The sequence below is a fragment of the Balearica regulorum genome, chromosome 1 (assembly GCF_011004875.1).
Source record: "Balearica regulorum gibbericeps isolate bBalReg1 chromosome 1, bBalReg1.pri, whole genome shotgun sequence".
Lineage (NCBI taxonomy): Eukaryota > Metazoa > Chordata > Aves > Gruiformes > Gruidae > Balearica > Balearica regulorum.
The window spans coordinates 87,969,886-87,995,280 of NC_046184.1; the positions used below are offsets into that span (position 1 = coordinate 87,969,886).

Genomic DNA, 25,395 nt, shown 5'->3' on the forward strand with positions numbered 1-25,395 from the left:
AACCACTTGCCAAAACAGTATGTCTAGAAATTCAAGATGCATGAGGAGTGGAGGAATGTCAGTCATTCCAGATAGATTACTTAGTAGAGCTAGAAGTCAAAAGACTAATACCGTAGGCATCTAAAAAAAAAGTTAGACAAGTTGGACAGATGGCTTTGTTTTAATGAGAGAATATAAAGAATCAGAACATTATTTTAGTCTACAGACCTGCTGAAAGGTGACTTGTACACAAACCCCCACACTCAAGGACAAACCCAAACAGTGCTCCATCATATCATGTTAATACAAATTACTCTAAAGACTGTCTAGCTCTCTCTTGCAGCAGTCATTTCACTGACCTTACTGAGAGTTGTAATACCATTTAAGTGACACCATTGATACTTTTAAAGAGGGATTTTCTTATGTCACTTTAATTTACTCCACATCCCTGAAAGGAAGTTAGATGACTATCTCCAGAGAGAGATATACATTAATATTAAACTTGTCAGGTATTATAATTAGTGATGAACAATAGAATCTTCCATGATATGGATATGCAGAAAGCATCATCTTTCCATCAAAAGTATCACTGTATTACTACATGTTTTGTTCACAAGGGTCAGTGGGACCTTAGGGGGTTGTAGGTTCTGCCTGCCAGTGACCCTACTTACTTTGGGAGGATGAGAGGGAAAAAGAAAAGCAGCAGCATAAAAGAATTAGGTAGTACTGTGGCTGGGTTATGTACAAGTAGTGCTGATACTGCAGCAGTATCTGCATACAAGAATTCCGGAAGAGTTTGGTACTACATAGGATGTAGAAAAACACACAGCAATAGAAACTGCTGTGACAGTGATATATTTTCCACCATGAGCCATTATATGGCAATGGTACTTAGTGTATTTGTGTGATATCTAAAGAGGTAGGTGAAAGGGTTATGTTATGATCATCAGCAATAACTAACGTGGAGGAAAAAATGGTGATTATGCAGATGAAAAGTACCCTATGCACAGGAATTTGTAAACACCTCAGAGTTCTCTAAATCTGCTTTAGTACAATGTTCACACAGGAGCCATTAATTAATCTAAGTTAAAACTGAAATTTAGAGTAGGTTTAGTATTTAAACAGGATTACTTCTTCTAACTGATTGCTGAGGATTACACTTTGTTATATCTTACAAGAAGCCCACAATGTGATTTAACAGTTTTGCTTTTCAGCCTATTACTTAATCTTTGAAGAGTCCATGATAATGAAATATTATTCTAAAGGAGAGATGGTTGGATGGTCACTGAAGAAACAGCAGTGTCAGTTGAAATGTCACTACTCCCAAGTTTTTGACCCTGTTCCTCTGCAGAAGGTTAATACTTGTCTAGTAAAGTCAGAAAAACAGATCACGTGGTCATTTCCCATTTGCTTTAGTGCAAAGGGAGCTGGATGATGTAACCCAATATAGAAAGCTGTTTAAGCTAAATGTTTCTGTACTTAAGCAGAAAGGGACAACTCAAAGGATCCCTCATCCACCAGTATTTGTTTTGGTGTGATATCTTCTGGCAACGGGAGGTGACTTCTACCAAAGATCTAATGATGTAGCTGGAAGCGAGCACAGCCATTTTGCAGAGAGCCTCTGACCATGCTTTGCTCTGTGTCCTGTTCTTAAATCAAATGGTAGGAGACGGGTAAATGCTGTTCTTAAATCAAATGGAAGGAGCTGCTAGAGAACGCTGCAACAGACTTTGGCATATCAGCTCCATTCCAGTTAAGAACTTAGTCTTGGAACCCTCTATGCCAAATTAGGATGTTTTCTTACAGGGTCTCACACACGTAGACGCTGTCTTTCTGTTGTGTGATCCCCACAGTAGTCAGAAGAGAGGACAAAAAAAGAATTTGCTATTTTATGTTATCATAAAGAAAAAAAAAATCAAATATTCTAGCAATTTGTCACTAATAACAAAGGTATTTGCATTAATGTGCATTTAAAAATACAAAATTAGACACTCTCGGTGATATAATTCTCCTTGCACTGTCTCCATTAATGATGATCAGCAAAATTAAGGAGTACTGGTTCCAGCTGTAAAGCACTTCTGTGGTGCAGACACTTTGAACGTGGGTGGGTTCGGATAAGAAAGATCCTTGCAAGACAGAGGGCTAGGGTCATGGTGTTGTCCCTCGCCTATCACTTATAGCATCACAGGGGGTTTGGGCCATGTTACAGTCCAGACAATAGACGTAGGAGATCATTATCTCTTAGGCACTTAGGAAATAATTCTGCAACTTGATTAAAAATAAAACCTGGATTTTTAAAAGAGTTAATTGTTCAAATTAATTATTTTATTTTAAAAATATTAAACTCTATCCTTTCTGTTGTTTAAATATTATTAAATTTTTACCTATTACTAAAATTGAATACAACCAACATTACAGTCCTATACCATTTATTTTGATGCTATACTTTTTCAGGTTTTGATAGACTGAAGCTTTTCTGCACAGACAACGCATTGTCCTGTTGCAGAAATGTGGGCGAGCTGGAAGCCTGGGAGACAAGGGCAAGGCCACCAACAGCAGAGTGAGAATACTGTCAAGGTTGAAGAAAAACACATTAGCTGAATGCTTCTGCTTAAATGATCTGCAGTGAAATAGCTGGCACTGCTGAAATTAAAATGGGTTTATTCTAAGCTTTAAGCACAATGCATTGCCATGAGTGGTCTCTCCGTTTCATCAAAACTCTGCACTCAGGTAGATCAACATTTGAAGACTTTTTTCAAGCATTAAAGCAAGAAACTTATGATAAACAGAAAAAACATGATTTGATTATGGGCTATGATTTTACTGTAAATGGTGGCCAGGGATTGTGGAATTTTATAAAGTCTTCAGTACCAATAAATAAATAAATATCCACGCGCAAAGCCTGACCTCACATTCTAAAAATATCTTGCTCATTTTCAGACTTGACAAGTAGAGACAATGAGAGTTTAAAACATTAGTACTACCAGCTGTCACAGTAACTGTACATAAGCTGCTATGAACAATCGCTTTTCCGGAACAAAGCACCCAATCCGTACAGGCGAGGAGATGGCTGTAAGAGTTCAGTGAGGTTCAGCATACCGCATCCCTAGGCAGCACAGAGCTCAGGAGCAGGCTTGTTAGTAACAACACTAACACACAGGGGTTGTTCTAATGCTAAACAGATGAAGACGGCAGTTCAGGGCAGTGACTAGGACAAGGATCATGCTAAACTTACTTGCTTCCACACCAGGTGAGAAATTCACAAATACCTAGCAGAATATTCATTGTCACCCACCTTCTGTGGTGACTGGGAGAGAAATCTCCATGCAGGCTGCAGACTGCGCTTTTCTGAAGGGGGGCCTCCCAGGCCCTCGGCGGTTTGCTTTTGAGACGTCTGCGCTGGAAAGTCGTTTTCCTGAACTGCAGCTCTGGGACGTTGGACTTGTACAGTGACCGTTCACATGATCTGCAAGTGAATGCAGAAAGTGCTAGGTAAAGTGTGAGCTCCCAAAATTCAGAATGGAGGAGAGATGTAGGTTCTGATATTTAAGAATGGGTTAAATCAAATCTTCTGAGAATAACTACTTATTTGTTTTATCAACCCAGCATGTATATGTAAGAATAACTCACCATATCTTTAAGGTATACCTTGAAAAAAAACCAAGGGACATAGAACTGGTATATGTTCCTACAGCTCCAGGTCCCACAGCATTTTGTTGACCTGTATGCACAGGAAGTTTATCAAGGTAAAGCTGGTAACACTGTCATCCTTGATGTTGTGTCTTCTAACAGATACCAAATAAATTTGAAAACTATCTTTCCTTTTTGCTCCTATAAAGAACTGCCAGTGTAATTTATTACAGGACAGAAATTAGAGCTAGACAGCTTTCCTACCTGACTCGAAGCTGCATGAAACAGGCATCTAACTGCCACTATTTGGGATAATTATAAAACTAGCCATAATATTGCTAAGTATTTTATTCTTTATGTACCATATAGATTTATTTTACTGCTAAGGAAACTGACTGCCGAACAATTGATTTGTCTGCTACAGATTTAACGATATGAGGCTAAGTCAGTCCTTGGACCCCTGCTAGAGGCCTCGGTCAATCAGCACAGCACATGCTGCTGTCTCATGGGCTGAGAAACAAAACATGGCTGCTTGAAACTCTGCCGACATTCGCCTGTTCTTCATCCCTGGCAACAGGTCTTTAAATGACAACAATCTACTGATCAAGGCTTCGATCTGAATTCAGAGTGGTTGGACTGGACTGCAAAACATTCATGTGATATTTTTCTTCCTCTCACATTGGGTAAGGCAACATAAGAACTACTGAACACGATTTTTCCCTCCACATACGAAAGGATACACACCCAGGTATAATTTAATTATTTTTGGTCAGCAGGTAATCCATACTTTCTAACTTAAGTAAACAGCAGGTAATAAGCATAACAAAATCAGACTTATGCAAGCACACTAAATATTTCTATTCAAAACAATGGAAGGTCAATACTATAGGTAAGGACAAGCTTGGAGCTTCTGCCTTCATTTTAAACATCAGGTTATTTCTATCTCAGAATTAATCTTTAAGATTCGGTATATAAGTATCATATTCAGTTAACTCTCTTTGATTTGTATTGTATCCAATGAAAAAATGAATGTAAATATACCAAGATAAATTTATTTCTTGGTTACCATGCCATGATAGCTCCACTGTACATGGTGAAAAACTATTTCTATATTCAGATGAATACAACATATAGTGTGCTATTACATGTAGTCTTCCAATGTGTAAGTCACATCCTTTTCCTTACTGTGAAAGCAGTTCAGTCTTGATTAACAAAACCGGAAAGAATTGTTCAGAATTAAAGTTTAGAAAGCAATTTAGTATCTGTGCTGCATAATGAGATGGCTCTGCAGGAGACACAACTTTCATGATTCTTATCATGTTTCTTAATACATGGCTATTAACTGAGCTAACAGCAGATATAAAACTGATGTGGATGATTCATTCAACTTTTAGTTAGGAAATTTTCCAAAATAAGCTGGAACTATTCATATATTTCAACAGAAAGTCCTTTGAGATCGGGGGCTTTGTTCAAGGGCACAGGCTGAGTGTTCAACCTCAGCAACAGACACATCCTCATCCAGCTGCTTCCTTTCTTCAAAATTCAGTTTGTGTGAAGGAGTTTCAGCATGATATCTAATTATCTCCAGGGGGATCCTAGGAAGTGGCGAGGAACATAACAGAATAAAAAAGAAAGAATCATATTCTATCGAAATATCAACAACATTTGTGAGTTCCTTTCCCTGAACATTGCACAGAATGGGCACAATTTCATCTAAACCCCTATTCACTATGCCAAATTTTAAGAGAAATGGTGCTATGTTCCTCTTAGTATCCTTGCTTGTCTCATTTACTTTCAAAGGCTCGTATTAAACAAAAAAGAATCATTAGCATTTGAGCACCTACATCCCTTTAGTTGTTTTGACAATGCCTTTCCGAATAAGCAAAGCTGGTTCCTGTGTAGAAAAAAAATCAACTCTCATCCTAGAAGCTAAAGGATATCCCTTCAAGTACTGAAGTTGGTGAAATGTTAGTGAGTGCTACAACAACAAGCGGAAGAGGGATTTTAGTGATCAGCAACACATTTTTCTATATTTTAACACTGTTCTGTTCTTCTGATTAGATATGATTATTTTTAAAATGTATACAACAAAGAGCAATGCAGCACTTCAAACCTTAGTAAACACCAAAACACATTGTACAAAGAGTAATATAATTGTGGTAAGTATGACTGCAACATCTTTGCCAAGAAGCTAAGAATCAAGCAGATAAAGACCACCCAAACCTATAAGAAAATCTTACGTTTGTATTTAAAAATTAATTTCTCACATTTTTTATGGTATAAGCTCATTGATACAAAATGTTTCTAAAGAAAGGTTATGTACTATCTAAGAAAGGGTTCCTTACTGCATTGATCTGAAAAAAATGAAGTGTGCAAGAAAATCGATAAGGAAAAACAATACTAATTTCCTACAGTGTACTTGCTAAGGGAGACTGTGAGAATGGTCACGCTATCCCCTTTTGCCAAAATGGCTGCAATGATTTACTAGCCCTCTGAGACCCCCGTCACCTGATCCTCCTTTGCCATGACAGATGTATTCCAATCACCCCAAAGAACAGATAGAGGAGGCTTGTAAACACCTGACTTTTTTCCAGTTTTGGTTGATTTGTAATGAAGAACAACATTTTAATTTTTTTCCCTTGCTGGCTCACTGGGGCTTTTCTCATATCAGAAATATTAGTTGACACTGAGCACCAGCTGATATCGGAGACATTAACATTGGTACTTGAGAAGCAGTGCATGGACTGCTCCGTGGCGCTGATGCAATAGTGCAACAGCTCCCAACTCTCTCTTTGTCTGGAGAAGGCAGAGAATAGTTGCTTAGGGAGAACGCACTGCACAAAAAGACCCCTTCTCTTTTCTACCCTTTTCCACCACTGTATTTGCCATCACCTCCTATCCCTTCTCATGGGTTCTGCTGCCCATGAAGTCAAGGGAATTTGCATTATACTCTCTAGTGCTCCTAGATTCCAGCAGCAAGTACCAGAGTTACTAATGCAGTACATTAGTAGCACCGTTCAGTGCAGTGTGTACCCCAAAAACTGCTTAAAAAAAAAGACACAGAACTGTGCTGCATGGAAGGCCAGTGTGTCAGGCAACATACCAGTGAGATAATGAGAGTAAGAAAAACTGAAGAAGTAACATTAGTTCCTATGACTTGATGGAACTCTTGAGAGATGCCTTATGAGAGATGCAATGTGCAACATGACAGCAGCAAGCCTGCTGGAGAGCCTCAAATTGATCTAATTTTTTTGAGGAGCATTACACGGACAGGAAGCATATTACATATACATGTTGATTTTAGCTTACACACAGTAATGTGTATATGTTATACAACCTGCCTTGTCATACAACTGTTTAAAACAACTTGGTGTCCTCCGCAAAAGCAAAAGAAACCAAGGATTTACCAGTGAAAAGCTGAAGCCTTATTAAAACCAAATGTATTCAAAAATGTCGGTAAGAAAGGAGAAGTGTGGACTTGCAGTTGCTGCCTAGAAAGTTGTGTTACACTAGACATAACAAATCCAAAAAAACCTAAGACCAGCCATTTTTTTCAGTTCTGACAAAGGGATAAATTCACACAGAAATACTAGCTGAAAAGCAGTTCTTACTAATGATCTGAGAGAGGCTGAGAACAAAAGGAATTTAAATACAACTAATTAGAAGCATTATAATATCATCCTAAGTTGTAAAGAAGTAATCAATAAAAGAGCAGCCAAGAAGGCCAGAGAGACATGCTGTAACATAAAGTAGAAAGAACCTGCAAAATTAGTCCCAGAGAATCTCTCCAACAAATGTTAAGGAATACAGTCTCTGCTGTGTTCTTTCCGCTGGAGGATTTTTGTGTATTATCAATAAATTAGATTTTGGGTAATAATTATGGGTGTGACTAACCTTTTTTCTTTACACAGGAGATACGCATTTAAATAAAGAAAAATGAGATCTCATAACTGTACAAATGGTCTGAGGAACAGTCTCAAGTTTGCATGTAAAATAACCAAGATTTGTGTAAAAATAGTGTGATCATTCATTAGTGAGGATACAGACTGACACCTTAAACTTTTAACACATTATTCTTAAAAGAAAAACCCTTACAAAGTCAGGATCACAATTTTCTCTTGGTGCAGTTCTATCAACCAGGCAGGAGAGGAGGTGTGAGCCCCGGCAGAAGTGGTTAGTACAGCTGTATATATTTACCTTCATGCCTTCTTCTGTCTGAAGAGGAAGAACGAATTGCCCTATTGACACACTGCTAGTACATTTATGTCCACACTAAGAGTATAACATACTGTCATTATACTATACTGCCTGTGTAATAGAATGGTACTCCTATTCTGGTAACAAACTCCTATGATTCACTTGATCCTAGACATCATTTTTCTGAAAGCAGGGCGAACAGATTTATTTTCCAGAGAAATAAAATACTGTGAAGTGGTTGAAAATGTTAAGTGTGTTGTCACTGACAGAGTCCCTTGTAAAACTAGTATTTTTGCCTGCAATTTGGAACAATGAAACTAAAATACAAAATAAATGCTATCCAAATGAAAAACACTAAGAATATACTACCGCATGTCATAACATCACCTCTATATTATCATATCTGAAAAACCAAACCTGGCAGTGCAAATCTAAAAATAAATCTAGCTTTGTTCCCTGAGAATGGTGGGAAAAATTTGGACTACTTGGATCTAACGCTGCTCATCAGATTCCTCTGCTGAATTTCTAGTGATCTTATAATACCACACTACTGGACTGACTGTCTCAAAAAGTAAATAGCACTCAGTGTGCCTCAACAGAATAACTTAACATAAATTGTTGCTATGCTTTGTGCAATAAACAGGGAAACACAGACAGAAAACTTGATTTAATTCTGAAACATAAGCATGAAGCATGATACGTCCTGAGCTGCAGGGAGGACAACAGTGAAACATGTCAGTAGAGTAGATGAACCACAGGACCACCCAGGATATCAATAACTAGTCCTGAGCACCCCCTACTAGTAGCATTGCATCTGCATTTTCAAGATGGAAAAATCTGGGTTTAATTCTGTGTTTTTGAAAATGAAAGATTCATCAAAGAGCTTGGACTGGAAACATTTTTTCAACTTGAACATGACAAAATAAAGCATGACACATATGAGCTGGAGACATTCTAAACAAAACTTCACTTTTCCATCTGAAATGAATGAACAAAATCAAAGATAATTGCAACCAATGTGTTTGTAGATATTCTAACCAGATTCTTCCAGACATTCTTCCCCTGGTTTAAAAAAAAAAAAAAATCTTGTTTTTAACTAGAGGTAAGAATTGAGCTAGCACCACTCCATAGATGCTAAGGTATAAATAATTTGCTGACAAATACTCAACAGAAAAAGGCACAGACATGGTCAAATAAGGCATTCCAAATATAACTAAGTTTACACATAATTTTTATGCAGCTATCAAACAATTCTAAAAAAAATACAAGTTTTTCCAAACTAGCCAACATTATGCTTGTAGATTTTGGACAGATTTCCTACCAGGTTTCATACAATAAACTAGTAATGATTGTTCATTCTTATTTTAATGTTGCAAACCCAGATTTTATAGTTGATAACTTCTGATTTAGAGTTCTTACTTATCCTTCTTTTGTTATCACTTTGTTGTCAAAGTAATTATATGTGGAAAATAATTACTTTCTAAATATAATTCTGCTTGTACACACAAGTCAGTTACTAAGACTTTGGATGTTGCTTTAAGCCCCAACAAGGTGATAAGACCATCTCTTTCTCGTGCCTAAATCTCTGCTTACAGGCAACAGTCTGTGTGAGAGCTCCCACCCAATCCAAGTTAGTTATTATAGAGGACCTTTGGGTCCGGGCAGGTCTGGCAAGTCTATGTGCAGCACCAGATATTGACTGCTGGAGAGTATTACAACCCAAGAAGTGTACAGAGACCACAGAACGGAAGAATACTGCATATGTGCTTGCATTGCTTGAAAGGAGTGGAAAATGACTTACCTTTGAGAGTCCTCAGTAAGAAAGTCTAAGTAAACATAGAGAACTTAGGAACAGTAAATACCACCTTGGGAGCCTAAAAGCTGCGTAGCATTTTGTTATTATCAGCTCTTCAATGTATGATGATCTTTACTGCTTGTTTTGTTGTTTCAGCTAACAAATTTTACTGCCTTTCCTTCATGACTACATTTAACTGTATCAGTTACAAAAATTTTAGTTACAGTATCATTTTGATACTTTGAAGCACTTTCCTTTCCTTTAAACTACTTGCTTGTTAAATCTCCCATACAGATCACTTCCTTTTCTTTTCTTTTTTTTTTTTTAAATCTAGAAGTGTTAGAAGTCAGAACACAGCCCCTTTCTGCATTTGAAATATACCCACACAGCACACGCCTATTCCACTGTAATAGTTGGCAGAGTTAACCTGCCGATCAGCTCTTGTTTTTTTTTATTCTGGTTATTTGGACCGGCAGAGTGCTAATATATCTGTTAATATAGGTTCTCTTTTAAAAATGTTTGACCATAAACCTTCTCTTATTTAATTAAGGAAGAAACTGGTGCTATCATACACCTGACCTTCAGCAGATGAAAGAGACTTTTGTCTAGCAGAGTGCTAGCTACAGAATATCAAAATCCAAACCTGAAAACATGAAATTGCAGAGAGGTCAAACGTTTAAAACCATTTGTGTAACAGTGAAAGCCTTCAGTCCAATCCAATGTTTTTCATCTTAATAGTCATCACACTTGCAGCAAAACAGGCAAACCGCATCCCGTACTGAATCAGCGACAGCATCGCCAGCAGCTTGAGGGATGTAATCCTTCCCCCCTCTTTGGCACTTGTCAGACTGCATCTCAAGTCCTGTGCCCAGTTTTGGGCTCCCCATTACAAGTCAGGTATTGACATACAGGCATGAGTTCAGCAGGGGTCCACCAAGCTGGTAAGGGACTTGGCACACAGGATGTAAGAGGAGAGGCTGAGAACTGGGGGTTTTTTCAGCCTTAAGAAGAGAAGACTGAGGGGGGACCTTGTTGCTGTCTGCAACTACCTGATCTGAGTATATGGAGAAGATAGAGCCAGACACTTCTCAGAGGTGCACAGTGATCGGATGAGGCAAAGAACACAACTTGGAACTCGGGCAATTCTGGTTAAATATTAGGAAAAACTTTTTTCCTGTGTGGATGATCAAATACTGGAAGAGGTCGCCCAGAGAGGTTGTGGACCCCCTGTCCTTGGAGGCATTTGAGACTCACCTGGACACTGCCCTGACCTACCTAGTCTAACCAGATCTGGTCTGAGCAGGGTGATGGCTGAGACAACCTCTAGAGGTCCCTTCCAACCTTAACTATGCTGTGATTCTAACTTCATGCAGAGTTCAGATGATTCCTCAATTCAGCTGGTGTTTCCAGACTGAAAAGTGAATAGAAATTATTCTACCCTTTTGGAAGGAGACCCACACTGGACAGTCCATAAAATCCTTTGCCTGTAAAAATACGTATAATTTTCAATTTATATTGCCAAGTAATTCAAGAAAAGCATTGTTACTGCTGGATGTCTTAATTGCCTTTTTTAAAAATGTCAGACCGAGGAGGAAAGCAATTCTCATAATTTCAAAATTTCTGAAATATTCTTTGGCATTGTAAAAAAATTACAGATTCAGAGCCAGAAAAACTAGTACAGAATGCTTCACTTAAAATCTATTAGTTTGTTCAATGCAGCAGTAAGCAAAAACAGACTAAAAGCTTCAAATTTTTGCCAGTGCATAACGTTTGCTGTAAAATACTTTGAAAGGGTAAAGCAAGAATTGCTGTAACTCCACTGCTCATCCTTAAAATAAAAATGAGGTCTTCCTTATGATATCTGGGTACTGATTCATAGGCTTCGAAGCATCCAGGAAGTGACACTTCCCTCGCAATGACATACACAGGCATCAAATGGTGGATGTTTTCATATTATAATTCTATTATGATATGTGTAACACTTTAAAGAAAAAAAATCAGATTCAACAAACCTTGTACAAAATGGAATACAGAGTGATAACCAAAGCTCCTTTGTCTGACCCCTACAATTGTGTCTTATGAAGCCAATTTTCAGAATTAAAGTTTTTGGGCCTCTGCATCAGAGGACGTTTCTCAAATCCTTGAAAAAACTGATCTTATTTGGTACTTTGTCTAGTTTTTCACTGCTGTATAAAATGGGAGTCATTAACTCCAACCTGGTAAAGAATTCAGTCTTATAAATATCTGCAGAAAGCATAGGAAATTATATTAATCTTTTGAAGATCACAGCTTAGCAAGAGGAAACAAAAGATGTCTATGTGTATTTGCATTTTCTTTTGTTCTTTGGCTAATAAAGTCTAGGTGATAGCATAAATCTTTACAGTGTAACCATCTGTTCATAGGAATTAAATAAAAATTAGCAGTTACTGAGTATCTCCATCTTTAGTTAAGACTTCCGTCTAGCTCCCTGTGATCACCTGGAAACTTTGAAAGCTTTTAATGAAATGAGCAGAAGTACTTCCTAAAAGAAAAATACAAGCTGATGCTTCAAGTGGCTAGTGAAGCAAAGTTAGAAAGCTATCATATTAAAGCAGTTGTACAGATCTGGATATATCCCAGATTCTGCACTTGATTAAATTAGATTAGGATTAGCCCCATAATTCACTTCATGACAACAGTGTGCGGAAACGTAGATAATCTTTTTGGAAAAGTTTGGGAAACAGTACTAGATTCAAAAATAAAGATACTATCATTCAGAGCTGCCTCAGAAGGATAATAGGGAAACCGTACAGTATATGGAAAAGCAATGTCATTTTCCTTCTGGCCAACTCAAATAAACATTGGGTTACTATGATGTGCAGTAGCTAAAACTGTCAAGAAGTTTCAGTGTATCCCCACATACAGCATATTCTCACATTTCTGTGTGGAGATATGGTATGCACTGGTGACAAGTTCTTCAACAAGGATAGATAATAATCACTACATCAAAACTGAAAGATGCTGAGGTCAACTTTATCAGTTATACAAGGGTCAAAATGGAGTCCCAAGGTACCTTTAAGTCATGAAAATCCTGACAAGGTTTAACTAGAACACCTTCAGTCATCAGATCACACGTTATTCCCTTAAATGCTAGCAAACTACTCCCTAAGCAATTCTCAGTACTGGCAGCACCGCCGCCTGAAATAGATTTAACTTCCACTTAACCTCTACTATGACAATTCAAAGCAAAGTGAAAGCAAGGACGTTACACGAGCCAGATCCTATGAAGGGAGCAGAACTGTAAGCTGCCAAATACTAATGTATTTCTCAATTAGCTGCAGTCAGTGCTGAGACTAGGTGATGTATCGGCACTCTGTAAAAAGCTATGAGCCAGAGCCAATGGGATGGATATACAGTAGCTTATCATTTGAAAGTGGTGACCTGAATATCTTTAGAAGAACTGTGTGCCAGAAAGTATTATTATTCCCTTAATATTCAGACTACGGGTACAATCTCAGGCAATAGCTAAACAGTGGATAAATAATCTCTAAGAGCTCTGCCAGTGTAGCCAGGACATTTTGGAGCAGAAGTAAATGAAATGTAGAAGTTATTCATCACCTTTTCCAGGAACTTTCATTTAAATTTAGTTCTTTATATTGAGAAAGGGAGGCTTTTCCCAGCCTGTTGTAAACTAAGCTATCTTCAAACTTCCCTACATATGTCATACATTTAAGATGGATCATCATACCTTCTATGCTTTTAGGCTGAATCTCCCCAACTTTTACAGCTTTCCTTTTGTACACAGTTGTCCTGCTCCCCAATCCTTGGGTTTTTGTAGGTGTTTTTGGTTGGTTGGTTTATTTAAACATAAATCTGCCTTCAATTTGTCAATATATTCTAGGCAATGCTTACAATATTGTCCAGCTCCCAGCATGATTACAGGAAAGCTGACAGTAAGGCAGGGTTTTTTTCTCTGATATGCGATTTAAAAAGTTGTCTGTCTTGAGATGCTGAACAGAATCAAATCTTAATTCTGATTCCTATATTATACAGTAAAGCCTTTACCACTTCTTGATTTGTTTCATCTTTTTCTAAAAACCTGTAAACCTAGCCTTTTACACATAAAATTTATCTTTTTTCTTGTGTTATGATTCAGAATATAAATCTATTTCATGCTATGTGTCCTTTAAGATTATATTTTTTTAATAATATTAACAAAAAGAAGTCTGATCTGTAGCATAGGGTTTAGCCTTAGGTCCTATCCTATGGCTATTTTGATACTCTATTACAATTTTCCACTCAACATTTTTTTTGATGTATTCCTACATTCCTAGTTTCTCAAACATCACTGTTAATGGTGGTGTAAGTTATTTCAACTAAATCACTCTGTACACTGAAATCTGCACAATCTGTATTGAATCTCCCAATGATTTTTCAACATTTACTTTATCAGGAGCTATTAGCAATTTTCCAAGTTCCTCAGTCATTTATAATGTGGAAGACATATTTATTCCCCTGACTTTTGCCTTGGGGAACAGTGCTACATTGGTTAATACATGCATATGATTCCTAGTGACAGAAATTAAGTTCAGCTGCATTATGCAAGGATGTGATCCAACTTTAATTTCTATCTCTAAAAAGACACTCAATGTAATGAGGCATGGCTACAGGGCTTTTTCAGTGATCTTACACGAGAAATTTCCCATGAGAGCAAAACTAGAAAGGACTCCTTGAGACTGAGAATATTTGAAGACATAAAAAGATATAAAGATATAAAAATCTTTGTGTGAACCACACATTCCAACCCAAATGCCAGCAGAAATCCCCTTTACATGGATATTTAAGAGGGCATGATCTGCCCCAAACATTTTCAGGTTATGCAAGATGTTGAATTTTCATTTTAGGATTTTTGAGGTGAAATTTCTGCTCTCACTTACTACTTAACAGTTACTTAACAGTTGGCTAAGTCTCAAGGAGAAGACTGAGACACAAATGACTGATTCTGATCTGACTTCTCAGGAGTTCAAAGACACCATAAAATATATATGTTCAACCGTCTTATCGCTGTTGTGGCAAGGAATCTGTACATCAAATAAAGAATATAGACTAGCGCATGCATTGGGTCTTATAGGCAGAGATAATCATCACTGAGTTATAATGGCTCAAGTGTGTCAAAAGTTCTGGAGCCTTTTCATAATAAAATATTACACACATGGTGTGTAATGACTGGCAAAATGTGTCTACATGAAATAAATGAATAATAAACAAGCAAAATGCTGAGAGCTGCCAACAGAACTGTATGGGTTAATAGGTGGGTTTTAGAAAGCCTTTTCAGACGAAGCCTCCAAGGTTATTGTGTTATCTCATGAATCAGTTGGTAAAATGTTTTGCCAATGAATGTAAGGAAGTTTAAAGCTGTTGGCTTTCGCCTACCGTACCAAGATCAGTCTTAAGATCTGTTGGCAGACTTAACTTTCTTGATCCTTTGACTGAAACAACAGAAAAAGGAGAAAGGCAGTTGTTAATAAGTAAGAAAGAAAAAAGGAGCGAGGGAAAACAACATGCCATCTTCTGGTTAATACCATGTCGCAAATTGTTTTTAATCAGCATATAAAGGCAGAATTATGGTTTAAATATTTTCATGTACACCATTCAGCAAAATAAACATAACTGAACAAAGCAGCACTGGAAAAAACATTACTCCAGCTCTCAAGAAGTGAATGGTGCTTTACACAGCTTTGGCTGTGTGCTGCAATATCTTACCTTGTGATGACGGGAATGATAAAAAAAAAGAGAGATTAAGGCAAATATTGCAAATGCTGGTTATGCAGCATATCAGAAATATTTAAACACCTGGAAACCAATTTAATAAGAAATGCAATGAAATTATGAGTTCAGATGACATCATACCTCAAGATACCATTTGAAAAAGAGAGGGCATATTGTACAGGTAACGGAGAAAGAATACACTACTGTAATATTACGGAAAGGAAGACAGATTGCACAGAAACGAAATACAGCAGCTTCAGGATATAATGTGGTGTTATCTAGACATCAAAATATTGCACTCAATTTACTGAAGATTTAATTGTCTGTTGTGTTCCAATTATGCAACAAAACTATGATTTTGCTTCTGTTCAAAAATGTTTTCATTTCCTTACACATGAGCACATTTTTAAACAATGAACACCAGAGAACTGAAATGAAGCATGTCTTGTAGCAGTCAAAACAGCGTTAAATTTATTAAAAGAATGCCTTAAGAAATCTTTTATTAATTATTCAGAAGACTTAATTTCCAGTATGGTTCTTTCATTTTGCATTCAGTATTTTTTTCACATTGTTTTCTGGCTTTTACCCCTTACCTATACTGTCTGTTACTAGAAATGAAGTATTTGTCAGCTATTACACTTCTAAAGAAAGTCCCATATGGTAAGTATTACAGTGACAGGAACGCTGGGACATATGAATATAAGGAACAAGTCCTTTGTAATTCCTATTTAATAAGCTTTTAGGTCAGAAGGATGCCCCGAACAGCCACTTACCATTTCAAGTCACAGAGCCCCTAAAAAGAAATTCTGTTGAATTTTTTGCAAAGTGTCATAAACTACAAAGCCTGCAATGTGGCAGAAGGAAACGTCAGCTGGCACCTATGACAGATGTTTTTCTTTCTTTCTTCAGGGAAGAGTAGGGGAGCCCTTCAGGCTCTTGAGCAACATTTTGGTATCTGTAGAACCAGCATAGCCCTCCCAGTAACCCATTTCTAGCTGTTACTTTAACTGGATGCTTTGGGACAAGGCGAAGAAATCTCTTCAGATCAACCCAACATCAAAATATACATCACTAACACTACTACATGAAAATTCTCTAATTTGGATACCAAATGTTAGCCTCCTACACCCATTTTAGGCACTCACACAAAGGGCAGCCTAATTTTCAGAACACCCTTTAAAAAACATTCCATTTATCTAGGCAGCTCTCATACACTCTTTCAGACTGTGAATGGAGGATACTGCTCCAGAAAATCGGTGCTTTGCTATACAGAAAGAAGCATCACTTGTGACACAATCTTCTTTAAAGGAAAGGACAACATCTGGCCCAACCAGCCCTCTGAAAAAGGATAACCAATTCCTAAGGAAGACTTTGGGACACTTTACTAACAGACTAGGATCTAGATGAAGATATTTCAGAGCTATAAAACTTAGCTGCATTTAACACTAAGGACCTTCATTAGTGCTGTCATCATGGAGGCTTTGAGCTTTGCAAAGTGGTAGTTTAACCTCTTCTATTTCTATGCTACAGGTGTTTATAACAGGAATACCACAGCTGTTCCCAAATTGTGGTATATATGTCTGAACTGCAAGACAGCAGAAATAGCTCCCAACTGTTTGTGTGCAGGCTCAGACAGGACATGCAAAGTATGCACTTTCTGCTTCCTCTGAAGAACTCTAAACAGGCTTGATTTGGGAGCTGCCACAGCTGCTCACAGACAAAATAGTCATACCATACTGAAGGCTGCAATCTAACACAATTGCGTGATGCTGAAGAGACTGAGGATTGGAAAGAAGAGGAGTATACAGTTGATGAGTTGGTTTATGGGTACAGGGATAGAGTAGGGAGATGGTGAGTAGGGGGCTAAAAGACAAAGGAGACACACAGCATAAGAAAATGAAAGAAGTGCAGTTGAGGAAGACAGGAGTTACTCCTACCACCACCTCCACCTCCAAATTTGGGAATTTTTGGCGTAGGACATGATAGTGCTGATAGTGCTAAGACACAGCATGGACCACTGTCAATAGACCACATATCTGAGGGTAAAAACAAAAGGAGCAACTGGTTGCTTTCATGTTTTACTGTGATTAGAGCTCTGCATATAACTTTTTTTGAGGTAAAAACTAAGATTTTACTACTAAACTGATCAGAATGTGGATATTATTATGTAACCTATTTTTAGGACCTAAATCACGTATATTTTACTATCTCTACATTTATTATAAAGGAGGATCATGCACGTAAACCTATCTTGCTGAGAAAGAGCTTTTGAAAACCAGTTTAAGAGTGAAGTAGAGTATAAAGGTTCAAGAAGCTAACCTAGTTGTTTGCTACTATCATTTGTTTGCGTTCATGCTGTAGGCAACCAGCAGAAATTGTGATGCTACAAAAGGCAAGATAGCCCCTGCCCAAAAGAGCTTTATGTGTAAACAGTCAAGTTATCCAACTGTAGGATGAGAAAGAGGCACAGAGTTAATAGGTACAGTCTAGCAGCTAGCTAAGCTGAGCACCCATGTCTCCTGACCAGACAACGTCCTATCTCATAGTCATATGGTTCCTACCAGTCTTTCAATGAAAATGCCAAGGCACAACCAACAAACAAATGTGCTCCTGCAGCTATGACATTCGGTGTTTTCCTCAGCTGTTACAGCAGAACTGTAGCCAGAGAATTTAATATTATTAAAAATGAAGGGGACTTCATACGGCTCTTTTCCTATTAGGCAGCTTCTGCCTGCGTGATACTTTGGAATATTAGTCCCAGTCTCCCTCTGCTAAAATATGGATTTAAGAGCCCAATATTTAGACACTTACTTGGACAAGGTACACAGTAAGGTCCTGGAGGTTTGGCTGCTGGAACTCAGACCCAGTGTAGAGACAGCCCTCTTCCTTTGGTGGCCTCAGGCAGAATGCCCCAGGTAACCCTTTCCCATGGGAGCTGCTTTCAAGCTGAACCTAACTCTCCCCCTTGCCCTGAGCTAGACCTCCTGCTGCATTGCTGCCATTCCCGTGCCTGGCCAGGGCCCTGCCAATCTGGACCTGGACTCACAGACTGACATCTTCCTCTGTCCCTGCCTGGTGATCACCAGGCTGTGTTTGGCCCTGGTCACCCTCCCCAGAGCTGTCCTGCTCCCCTGCTTAGGTCCTGTCTTCCTGGTCCATAGGAGCTGCTGGCTCCTCCTGTTGGTGAGCTTGGACCCCTTGCACCATGAGCCATGCACCATGGGCTGCATGGGGCTATCCCCACTGCTTCCCCTGAGCCAAACACCATGGCCCAAACCCAGGTCCCCATTTCCTCCCCTCTGCCAGCTCATACTGCTCCCTGTTCCTTCTTAATCCCTACATACACATTCCTTCTCAAGATCTTAAGCAAGCATAAATTCACCTGATCAGAAACCCCCTCACAGATTGGAAAAAGTGATAAAATGCAACTTGTATTCACAGTGCAGGAGCTAACCTCTCTTTAATGATTAATTTGCCTTCTGACTAGTAAACATTCTTTTTAATTTAATATAAATAAGCACAAATGGTTATGCTAGCAGTGTTATCAATAATAAAGTTTCAAAATAAATTACATTGTTTCACACACACAACATTGCTTGTTTGTTTTCCATAAGAATATAATTTTCAAACTGATTCAAATCTCTTCAGCTACTTTACAGTTACCCATGAGTTAAAAAAGGAGCGACTGTTAGAAACTTAATAATATTCTTCTTGAAACAAAGCTATTTAAAAACATTTCACGTAGGAAAGTGGGAGCTTGGCATGGCATGGGCCTAATCCCAGCAGATTTAACTAGTGGAATGAATCAGGATAGCAGCACTTTGAAATCACAGTACATACACAAACTTGTAATCTTGCCATTAGGGACCTGTTCCAAAGCTCATGGGAATCAACTGTGGAAATCTTTACATAGCCTCCTCTAAGCTCTATAGTCTTAAAAGCATTTTGGATGTGAGCCTCCAATATGAAGTGATTTCTTAAGGAAAAAACACAAATGCACTTTCATTTTAGAACACACATTTGAGAAGTCACTGTCCTATACATGGACTGATGAAATTCTTTCCTTCTGGTCTCTGAAAGAAGTCTAAACTGTCCATTGCATCTTATGAAACCAGGTTAAATGACCTCTCAAAGATGCATTTTCTTGTGCTCAGGGTATTCTCAACTACATCCTTCAATATGAAGCTATAGCAGCAAGGGACATATATATATATTATATAATTATGTATATTATATTTCTAAGAGCCCCTGAATAAATTTTCCTAATGAGATGATAAAAATAAAGGTAAACTTTACTGGAATGGGTTCTGTTCTGTAATACATTATATAGTAATTGACTCTAGCATTGGATATAGCAGCATTTACTTTATGAGTGCTTACAAGGCCTCAGAGTTTTTTATTTCATTTTAGAGCTATTGAGCTCTCACGTACCATTGTTGAGTGAACGTAATACAAAAGTACTTTTGACTTCCAAATCACAAATAACAGTCAAAATGCAGTTTGACTTTCTCCACTGAAAGAACATGGCATGCATGAGTAAGAATAAGATATTCTGATGGTATTGAAAATTCCTGATCTCTACTGCTCTTCATATGATCTGAGGGGGCGGGGGGGGGGGGGGGGGGGTTAAGCCAATTAAATACCATAATATGGCATGATGCATCACTGGTGTCATGAAACATGCTTTATAAGGTAAGTGTTTTGGTTTTTTTATTTTTAAAGTTTTTTGTTGCACATTTTTTACCAATGTTATTCCATTGGTAAAATGGAATATCTCAAATACATTTTATTTACAGTGGAAACTGCCACCGCTCACATATTCGCAAATAAGCAGAATCTTTCAAATGGTTTTATTAACTTTTTCTCTTCCTGTACTGTATTGGAAATGCATCACTATAGTATTTAAATATTGATTTAAAATAAGATATCAGTGGTTAAGGAAGATTATTCCTCTCCTCTGCCTACCATTCTTAAAATGCAAGGTTGGTATTTCTTCACTTGCTGCTACCCCCTGCGTGGCACTGAATTTCAGAGAAATTTTCATCAAATGGTTTAATTTCATGTTCTAGTCTGAAAGGTGTTCAGAACAGGAATCTGATTTTTCACTTACATTGTCTGCAAAGCCATGCTTTAGTAAATAGTATGGGAGGAGCACCTGAAAAGACAGTCTTGTGAAACAAGTTTAAAATATTGCTTAATGGAAGAAGTTGAATTTGTAGTGAATTAGAAACCAGCCCTGCATGTAAAATAAGGAGTATTCTTCAGCAGTGAGCCTCTTGCTCAGTGCTCCAACACTCAGTGATAGAACACAAACGTCTAATTTTGATTTGAGGCAGGGGAGAAGAGAAACAACAAAGCTGAATTACTGTGTTGACCTAGGCTGGCTCCACAGAAGCTTAGTCAGAGGTTAAAACATTGACAAGCAGTAGGATGTTACAGGCAAAATACATTTTTCGGGGAAAACGAGGTGGTTCAGGCAGGCTAAGCAATGTTCAGGATCAGACCTATTCAGGATCAGACCAAGAGATGTGGAGCCAGGAGATTTTATCAACACTGTTCTTATTGGCCTGGTTGGAACTGAAATCTAAGTTACTAATAGCTCTCAGCTGTAAAACTGATTGTGTCTACATTGGCAATTAGTGTGCTGGAGGGATTCTTCCTAGGCATTGTCTTGAAGTCTCGAAGTATGTATGTTAGCACATCAATGTTGTTCCTCAAATCATTCCCCTTCTGATGGAACTGAGGATGAAGTTGTTCACCAGTGTGTCACCATGTGTGTAGGACTAATGTCCTCCTGTAGCCTGCAGTTTGTGTCTGCATTGTGCATGCTCAGGGCCAGTAACTGGCATGAACTTCACTGCCAGGTGAAGAATTGATGTGGATGTGGTCTGGCAACCATAATGAATTGCAACAAATCAAACTCTGTTCCTTCTGTCTTTGCAACCTCATCAGCTGGTGAGGTAGTCATACCCAGTAGGACCTTCACTGGGCAGCAACTTCAATCACTTGACTCAGCAGGTAAGTGTTCTTTCTGTTTCTGCTAAATTTCTGAAGGGTAAAGTCTTGGCCTATCTTCAGCAGAGGTATGTGCTCACTGGTTTTACAAACACAGATACCACATACTCTACAGAGTACAGCAGACTTCCATTACAGAGCTTGTGTGCCATGAACTTGAAACAGATCAAAGGCAAGACTGGAAGTAGAGGACCCTGCCTGATGAATCTGTAACTATGCAGATCAATCAGTTGTGTTCTATGAGAAAAATGTTAGCCAGTGCAAATGCTGATGTAGCTGGGCAGCCATGCTGACAGACACAAGGTAGTTCTGCTCCTATGTTCTTGAAGGTCACAATCTTGAGGTCAGTCACTCCAGAGGATTAGACTGCATATTGCCCAGCTTCACAGCAGGTGTGCCAAAGCAAAATTATTTTAATTTTCCATTAATTAAAAAAAAATTAGTATCAGTCACAATAAAAGTAACTTCTATTTTAAACAGCAGTTAATTCTAGTAATAGTTACTGCCTACAAAATTGCACCTGATTTCACATTTTAAAGATTCAAATATAGCTTGGAAAACAACATGGAAGGGCTAAAATAGGAAACATTAATAAATATGCCATGTTTTCCCTGCTGAATGATCTCCAAACAGAAAAGCAGAATAAAATTTTGAGCAAATTATCTTAAATTTATCTAAAAGAGATATTTTTGATCAATAGCAGAATGAAAAATCAAAGTTAACTGCAGAAAAAGTAAGGTGCTATAGGAATCACTCGTCATTATAAAACTAAGCATATGTTTACCAAGTTAGCGAGCTCTTAGTTTTCAGTAAAAAGAAGAGTTTGTAGTTTGTTTCTGGAGAAAAGATTGAAAAGATGAATCCCAGTGAGCCACACAATAAATAAATTATACTGAGTTATCAAACGTTCTATTTTAAAGCCTATATCATGCATTTCTGAGGCCCAGCTCAAGAGTTTGAACTCCTAGTGTTATACCAATATTATGAGAGCCTATTTCACTTTACTACATCTACAGAATTTGGGTTGCAAATAGTACAAGGAAATACATATTTCAAAACAGCTATTTCGTTTTAGTTCTTGATGTGTCAGGAAAACACTTTTATTAGTTTCAGCTTTTTGTAAATTCCTAATTAGTGGCCTCCATTCAAGATTAATGTGTCCTGTTATAATAAAGTAAAATATGTGACATAGGAACAGAGGATTTGAATAGCATATTTGCGGGAATTTGTTACCATAACTAAGGAGAAAAAAAAAAAGGAAAAGTGTCTATCAATACTTACCAAACTACAAGGAAAAGAAGTTTGATATGCATACCACAAGCAAAATGAATGTGTTACAGCTACACCTGCTTATTTTCCATCACATTTAAAAGTCAGCTACTAGAAAACAGCTCTAAGCAACGATCTTTAAGACACTGAACTCACATTAAAGAGATCAATGCAGACTTGGCACTTGCAGAAAAAGTCTCTAGGAATGAGATGAACTCCACCTTCTGAAGGACTATGGGTAAAATGGGAAACATTTATACATTTTTAAATGGCCAAGATTTCAGTGCTGGGTCAAAGTATGGTTGAGAAGTGAGTATTTTTATTTGAGGTTATGCTTCCATTGTTTATTATGTAACTTCGGCACTAGTGGGTTCTAATGGTGAAAATTTACCACCTCCATATTGCTGTTTTTCAAATAATTTCTCTACGTGCACTTACGCATAATATACGTATAAAATTATAAGGACTCCCTACTGAAAAAAAAGGGGGTCAGAAAGCCTTTTAAGAAAACAGAGAATCAAGCCTCTAACGGGAGGATATAGAAATATACCTGCACAATGTTGTTAATTCAGATGTTTTCATACTCTTCACCTCAAGATGCACCACGTACATTTAATTTTTCTTTAAGTAAACAGACTTAGGATTCCATTGTGCTGTGCAATAAGCACTTCTCCAGTAACTTCTTCTCTTTGGAACTGTACCTATACACTTCACTTCTTAGAGATTAATGAAACACAGTGATGCATGACATGAATGGCTTATACAGACTACAGGAAGAGAAGCCAATCACCTTTACCTGAAGTGGGAGACTTGCAACGCTCTAGCTCCAGGGAAACTGGACTGTCACTGAGTTCAGTCAGGCCTGAAAAAAGGGAGTTAAAAAGTTAAATTACAATCTAACAGGGCATGCTTCAACTTTCTTGGTTGATGATATTCTGCACTTAAAAGTCAATTTGGAGAAAGGAATGGTGTGAAATGTGAGGGAAATATTTATTTCAGGTAAGTGCAGTTATCAGGCTGTCACTGCAGGAAATTTAGGTCTGGTTTAAAAATCACACCTCTTGTTAACTCAGATTTGTTTTCTGAGTGCCTCAGGGTAGACAAAGAGTGACTGTACCTAACGAGAGAAAACAAGTAAATATAGTTTAAAATTTAGATGTCTGTACTACGAATCAAACTCATTCATCCCTGTCAAACTGATGTGGAAACAACTCTCTGCTTTCAACTGCTGCAGAATGCAGGAAGGAAATCTTAAAACAGAGGGAGAAGAGAGAAGAAAAAAGACAGTAATGGTGAAAGAAGAAAGCGAATACAAAAATATCACCACTACTAGGCAATATTAGGAACTTTTATATGAATTCACAAGATACCTCATTTTAAAGGACACAGAGGTAATGATAATGCTGTCTGAACACAGAATTTTTTGACAAGATGCATTATCTATTGTTTATAAATATTTGTGAGGAACTCATTTTTAGCAGTCTACCATGGAAGACAGCAAATAGTAAAGTAATCTTAGTTTATACTGCTTAAGCTTGGGCTTGTTTCTGTGATCAAACTAAGATCCATCTTTGGCACAGGTTGCACGTACAAGTTTAAACATGCCTTTTGGCATGCTCAGGAGAGAAAGTCTGAGCTCATGCTATCCTTTACCATGGGCTAACTGTTGAGCGGGTGAACTGGGCATGGCCATACCTATTCAAACATACCCTTTGTATGTATCCCATGGTGCCCTACACCGTATATCAAGGGGTTCACATTTGGTATAAGGAGCTCTGACACTTTACACCATAGGCAACTTGGGCAGATGGCCCAGCACCAGACATCTACCTGCTAGCAATGCAGACTCACGGCACTCAGGCCATAGAGCCTAGTGAACATTAGCCCACATTCAGATGTGCATTACTGTCGTACTGATACTGTGTTTACACACACTCTGCTGATGTTGTATCCTGGAAGTCCAATATCCTATCATGACCTTTCAATATACTTTAATCTCCTGCAACATGACATGTTTTAATTCTTATGGCTTCTGGACCCTCATCTCTAAAATTCAAATACACTCTTGTTTTAAAAAAAAAATTCTGCTACTACTTGGTCACCAATGCTGTTCTCTTTGTATTAAAACCAGTGGGATCTTAATGTACTGATGTTTTTATTACAATGTAATTTTGAACTGCTCTGAGAAATGGGGAGAATCCAGAGCCCCAACAACAGGATAAAAAGCTCGACCACTAATGAAGCTGCACAAGTGCAAGAACAACTCTGAGAGTGCTTTGGAAAAATGACAGTATTGATTTGGCTTGTTAAGTCAGTAGTTAGGACATATTTGCTCCTGACTTTTAAACAACAAAAGACCACAATCCATATACTAATGTTGAAAACCAAAGGGTTCTTTTTTTTTTATTTTGAGACACGTACTTGAACCTTTCTTTAATTCAACTTGGAATCTGTGAGAAAATTTTATATTTCAATCAATTGTGAGTCCAGTCACTTTTGAAGCTACAATAAATTCAAGAACTGCAATCATTTATGGAGCCTCTCTATGTATAGCTTGCTTACAGCAAATCTTACTTCTACCTGAGTCTGGGGTTTCCGTATGTACCTACGGATTCGGGGCACAATTGATTTTTGCTGCAGAACTGTCTGCAAGGTACAGTAGGAGAGAGTTTGGCACATTTGCATAGCATCGGAGGCCTTGGATAAATAAAATGAAATATTAAACTGTTTCTTCTGCAAATGCAGTATTGGAGATATTAAAA

General features: G+C 37.9%; 1 protein-coding gene across 6 annotated transcripts in view; it reads right to left on the reverse strand.

Annotated features, from left to right (window-relative positions):
* Positions 1-25,395, reverse strand: part of STXBP5L (syntaxin binding protein 5L) — a 202,730-nt gene that overhangs the window by 19,345 nt on the left and 157,990 nt on the right. For 2 of the 6 annotated variants that reach the window (XM_075764835.1, XM_075764801.1), the window contains 2 exons: positions 23,430-23,495; positions 3,275-3,445 (listed from right to left, as the gene is read on the reverse strand). In XM_075764835.1, coding sequence (XP_075620950.1) covers positions 3,275-3,445; positions 23,430-23,495 — 237 coding nt within the window. Of the gene's footprint in view, positions 1-3,274; positions 3,446-15,018; positions 15,070-23,423; positions 23,496-25,395 lie in introns of all 6 variants that reach the window. The other 4 variants (XM_075764825.1, XM_075764790.1, XM_075764808.1 and 1 more) reach the window with 3 other exon arrangements.